The sequence below is a fragment of the Dermacentor variabilis genome, chromosome 8 (assembly GCF_050947875.1).
Source record: "Dermacentor variabilis isolate Ectoservices chromosome 8, ASM5094787v1, whole genome shotgun sequence".
Classification (NCBI taxonomy): domain Eukaryota; kingdom Metazoa; phylum Arthropoda; class Arachnida; order Ixodida; family Ixodidae; genus Dermacentor; species Dermacentor variabilis.
This window is the reverse complement of record NC_134575.1, coordinates 149,212,018-149,217,058: the sequence shown is the minus strand read 5'-3', so window position 1 is coordinate 149,217,058 and position 5,041 is coordinate 149,212,018. Positions and strand designations below refer to the sequence as shown.

At 55.5% G+C, this 5,041-nt stretch overlaps 1 protein-coding gene and 1 pseudogene across 1 annotated transcript; both read right to left on the bottom strand.

The window, feature by feature from the left end:
• Positions 1-289: 289 nt before the first annotated feature.
• LOC142591600 (uncharacterized) lies at positions 290-1,587 on the bottom strand. Its single transcript, XM_075703904.1, has 2 exons — positions 1,398-1,587; positions 290-966 (listed from the first exon to the last, which is right to left on the bottom strand). The coding sequence occupies exons 1-2, from the start codon at positions 1,585-1,587 to the stop codon at positions 290-292; spliced, it is 867 nt and encodes a 288-aa protein (XP_075560019.1).
• Positions 1,588-3,810: 2,223 nt separating this feature from the next.
• LOC142591599 (uncharacterized) lies at positions 3,811-4,771 on the bottom strand (annotated as a pseudogene).
• Between the last annotated feature and the right edge of the window lie 270 nt (positions 4,772-5,041).

Sequence of the window (5,041 nt, the reverse complement as noted above, 5' to 3'; positions counted from 1 at the left end):
CCAATTGGCGTGCGCTTAAGGGGTGCGCTCTTTCGAAGACAATACACTTTTCCCCCAACTGACGCTAGCGCACATCGGTCGCCTCGGTGAGAGGCCGACGACGTCGGTGATGTTTCGATGGGCCGCCGTGGCAGCCAGGCTGGTCACGCCCGTTGGAGTGGTAGCGTGGTATTCTGCGTAAGGCGAGGATATCCAAGGACAGCATATGTAAAAACGTCGCGATTAACAGATAACGGATGTAGGGCACAGCCGCGTTAACTGCTGAACTCGTATAATGACTGAAGGACGGTTAGCCGTCTGATGGGCGCTCGTAGTATGCTTTGAGGTCGTGCAAGCTTACGGGCCCTATTACTCTGCTGCCGCGTTTTTCCCTCAGTAGGTACGCCGAACTAGAAATACGTTTCGCGATCACGTAAGGGCCATCCCATCTAGGCGCGAGGGAAGCAGCAAACCCTTTTGCAGCATCGCTGAGGGGGTGCGTGCGGCAGAGCACTTCGTCGCCAACCGCGAACTCCAGGGGCCGCCTGCCTTTGTTGTATTGGTTCCCATGTTCCAGGTGGGCAAGGTCCAAGTTTTCCCTGGCCTCCTTGAGAGTGTGGGCCAGGCGGCTGGAAAGATTTTGTGTGAACGTGGAGTAATTGAGAGTTTGTAATTCAGAGCCGTTGGTGAACACATGCTCAATAGGAAAACGGAGCTCGCGACCGAGAATAGCCGCTGGCGTAAACCCTGTCGACCGGTTTACTGTGGTCCTTGTGGCGAAAGTCATCTCCTGGATACGAACGTCCCAGTCCTTGTGCCGCTCGCTGAAAGCCACCAGCATTGTCTTAAGGTTTCTGTTCACACGCTCCGTGATGTTGGCTTGAGGGTGGTAGGGTGTCGTCCTTTTGTGCTGCACGCCAAGAGCTTTGCAAGTGTCAACGAATATCCTGCCTGTGAAATATGTGGCATTGTCCGTGATAAGCTGCGCTGGGAAACAGAAACGGGTGAATGCTTCCAACAGCCTAACCCAGATTACTTAGAATCCAGCTTGCGTAGCGGGTACAGCTCTACCCATTTGGAGAAATGGTCAGTGACCACTAACAAGTATCGATTCCCTTTAGCTAACCTGGGGTATGGGCCCATAACATCACATGCCACAATTTCCCATGGGTATCGGCTCTCAACTGGTTGCATGAAGCCTGGTGGCTTCCCTCCCCTCGGTTTCACGGTCTGGCAGGTAGGACATGTGCGAACGTATCTGAAGACATGCTTTCTCATGTGGGGCCATGTCGCGACGCGACACAACTTCTCAAAGGTTTTCTTGCCGTCGCTATGACCGGCGAGGCGGGTGTCATGAAAGTACTCTAGAAAAGGCTTGCGCAGCTTTCTAGGCACAACGACACGGAATGGAGACTCACCGCAATCCATATCGGCAGCAGGTATATACCAAAAGAGCAGGCCGTCGTCTGCTTGCATGTAGCAGTCGTAGTTGCCGCTACCGGCAGGGTTGGCGCCGTCCAGTGCCTTGCGTATCAAGTTGCACTGGTCGTCGCTTAGCTGGGCGTCGAGTAGCTGCTGGCGGGAGATCAGTGTTCCCCAGGCGTCCATAGGCACTGCCACAGCCAGGACTTCGGGTGCCGGCTCGCCATCCCCGGAGAGTGGTGCTCGGGACAGGGCATCAGCTACCTTGTTGAAGGTGCCTTTCCTGTATTCTACTCTGTAATTGTACTTTTGAAGAGCGAGGGCCCAACGGGCTCAACGGCCGGCTGGGTTTTGTAGCTTTGACAGCCACGTCAGCGCCTGGTGGTCAGTCTGAATAGTAAACTCAGCCCCGTCGAGATACATGTAGAATTTTTTCAGTGCAAATACAATTGCTAGGCACTCTTTTCCTGTTACGGTATAGTTCCGTTCTGCTCCTGTGAGAGTGTGACTTGCAAAAGCCAGAGGGTGAAGCTTCCCTTGGTGCTTCTGAAGCAGGACTGCGCCGATGCCGTACTCACTTGAATCGGTCTGCGCGGTGAATGGCAGGTTGAGGTCGGGAAGCCGCAGACGTGCGGTATCGGTGATAGCCGATGACAGAGCCCGAAATGATCCCTGCTCCACGTCAGTCCAGTACCAGCTGGCACCTTTCCGTAGGAGCTGGTGGAGAGGCCTTGCCAGGTCAGCGCAGTTGGGGGTAAAGTGGCGGTAGAAGCCCACCATGCCCAAATACCGCTGCAGGCTCTTGACGTCTGTTGGTGGTGGAAGCTGCAGTATGGCCTGGAGTTTCTCCTCGTCAGTCTGGAATGTGCCTTGCTGGACAATGAAACCTAGGAGGTTGATTCTGGTGGAAACCAGTTGAACCTTCCGGGGGTTAATGGTGATGCCTGCGGCCTGCATTCGTTGTAAAACGGTGGTTAGGTGAAGGAGATGCTCCTCCAGGGTTTTCGAGAACACTATCACGTCATCCATGTAAGCCATCGCATAATTGAATTTGGCGTCTTGAAGCACAATATGTATTACACGCTGAAAGGTTGCCGGTGAATTGCACAAACCGAAAGGCAATCGGACAAATTCGAACAGTCCCCGATGGCAAGTGAATGCAGTCTTTGCAATATCGCAGGGGGCGATCGGAATTTGCAGGAAGCCCCTGCTGCAGTCTAAAGTAGTAAAGAACTCTGCGGACCCAAGAGAATACATCACTGAATCGATTGATGGGAAGGGGTACGAGTCCCGAACTGTGACAGCGGGTAGTCGACACACAACCGCGCCGTGCCATCTTTCTTAGGTGCTAGTACAACAGGGAACGCCCAGGGGCTCTTAGACGGTCTTACTGCACCGGTACCAATCATTTCGTCCAGCGCACTATCAAGAAGTGCTCGCTTGTGGATGCTCAGGGGCCGCGGATTGAAACGAATTGGGCGGGCGCATCCGGTGTCGAACCTATGAGTCAGTACATTAACGCTGCCAGGAGCTTCCGTGAACATTTCGGCAAATGGTTTGAGCGCTTCCTCGATTTTGGTCTTCTCCGCCGGAGAACCTGTGAAAGACTTCAGAACCGTGAGAATACCACTACCAGTCTCGGAGACCGCAGAGATATTGGCGGTAAACAGATTTGACTGTGCTTCTCGTGGCTTAGTCATGAACTTGAGTGGATGTGCATGCATGCCGTACTGGTAGGTGCCTTTACAGAGATCGAGAACGATTCCTGCTTTGGCTATGAAGTTACGGCCCAATATCACAGGGCAAGAAAGTCCGGGAAGGTGTAGGAAGCGTTGCCGGAATTTTTTATCATTGATGGTAACCGTTAACCGGGCTGCTGACGTAGCGGACGCAACGTGAGCGGATGCCATGCGAAGGGTCGTGTTTACACTTCGCAACTGCAGACGTTTCGTCTCGCAGGCACTTTTGACACGATCGCCGAGAACGGAAACAGCAGAGCCGGTGTCTAAAATAACAGGTACTTCTATGCCGGCCATTCTAGCCACCACCAATGGTGTTTTCTCAAGGTGGGCGTCAAGAAGACTGAACGTGGACGGCAAAGCCCTCACCATTTGTCCCAGATCCTGGGCCTTCGATCTGGGGGGGGGGGGTGACACGTTTCCGGTGCAGCTACTGCCGTTGATGCCGGTGGTGATTCGAGTGTGAGGAGCCGTTTCTTTCCCCCTCTCCGCTGCCGCTGTTGTCCGCGGCTCAGCGCCGTGGCAGCAGGATGGTGAGACGACCAAAACACCCGGCTTTTCGTAGTCTTGGAAACGCCTGCCCCGGTTCGGTGCTTGACGGCCGCGTAGTCTGCATGTTCCCAGGGGACGTCGGGGCGCGGTAGGTCGTTGGCCGGCTACTGGGAGCTGCTCACCACCGCCGGCCCTCGTCGTTTCCCTGCTGGCGGGAGCCAGGGGGGCTCGGGCACTGGCTCTTGTAGTGGCCTCGTCCTCCACACTGGAAGCAGACTGGAATGCTCCTGCGTGTATCTGCTGCGCCTGACTGGGCGGCAGCCGCTACAGGCCTGCTGCGGCCCCGAGTGCCTCGCAATGTTGTGGCAGGTTCCGGGACCGGAGGCCGGAAAGGTACCTGGGTGGTAAAGGTGCGGTGAATGAATGGATCCAGCGCCCTTGGAGGCGGTACCATATCCCCCGGGCTTGCAAATGGAGAACCGCGCCACGCGCAAGACGGCTCGAGGGAGGCTTGAGGCGGGGGTGGAGGCTGGTAAGTTAGCTCTGCCAACATCGTCGCCTGAATATCGGATGCCGCTTTAGCGAGATCGTCAAGCGAAGAGAAGGTGCGGCCCCTTAGATAAGCCTGGAAGCGTGGGTGTGATTGCCGGATTGCCCGGGTGACTGTTTCGGGTGCTGAAGGGTCTGCGCGCTCGTAAAGCTCCTTAAAGGACCGTATGTATTCTTGGAGGCTTTCCTCCTCCGCCTGACTACGGGCGCGAAGCTCGTCTTTCATGCGGACAACGTAGTCGGGGGGGGGGGGAGGAATTCTGCTCGCACAAGCTGCTCAAAGTGCGCCCAACTTTGGAATGACTGGCGACGACGCCAGCGGGCGGCGGACCCAGTCAGGGCGACGGGCAAAACGCGCTGAAGAAGAACGTCATCCGTAATGGCCTGCGCATCGCGGTAATCTCGCATTTCCTGAAGGAAGTCTGCCACCGATTTCTTATCTGTGTGGCCTTCATATGTAGGCACAGAGAGCTGCAAACGGAGACTGGCTGCTTGAGTTATGTTTGTCTGATGCTCGAGCAGCGCGGTCAGCTGGGCAATAATGCTGGACATATCTTGTGCTGGCGCGCCCTGGTCCTTTTTATCAGGCATCGCACTAGTGGTTTCGCGAGTATGATTTTCAACCGCGTCCGTCTTGACTTTACCCGAACGTAGATGCATTAAAATGCCGGCGGTGCATCTTTGGTGTTGAAATTGGTCGGGCAAGGCGGTCCGAGGGAATGGTCAAGCGGTTCTGCGGAGGCAGGATGGCGCCGAATAGCGGGGCGCAAGGGGAGAGAGAGGTAGTATAAAAACGTTCAGTGAGCTTACGTTGGTCAAAGGGGTTGGGTACAGCTGCGTGAGCTGTGGGACCCGATGTC

Excerpts from the sequence above, each read along its gene's own strand:
- LOC142591600 (XM_075703904.1), bottom strand. The coding sequence starts at position 1,587 with ATGGACGCCTGGGGAACACTGATCTCCCGCCAGCAGCTACTCGACGCC. Across the intron at positions 967-1,397 it reads TGCTGCCGATATGGATTGCG|CGCAGCTTATCACGGACAAT; the intron begins GTGAGTCTCCAT and ends TCTGTTTCCCAG.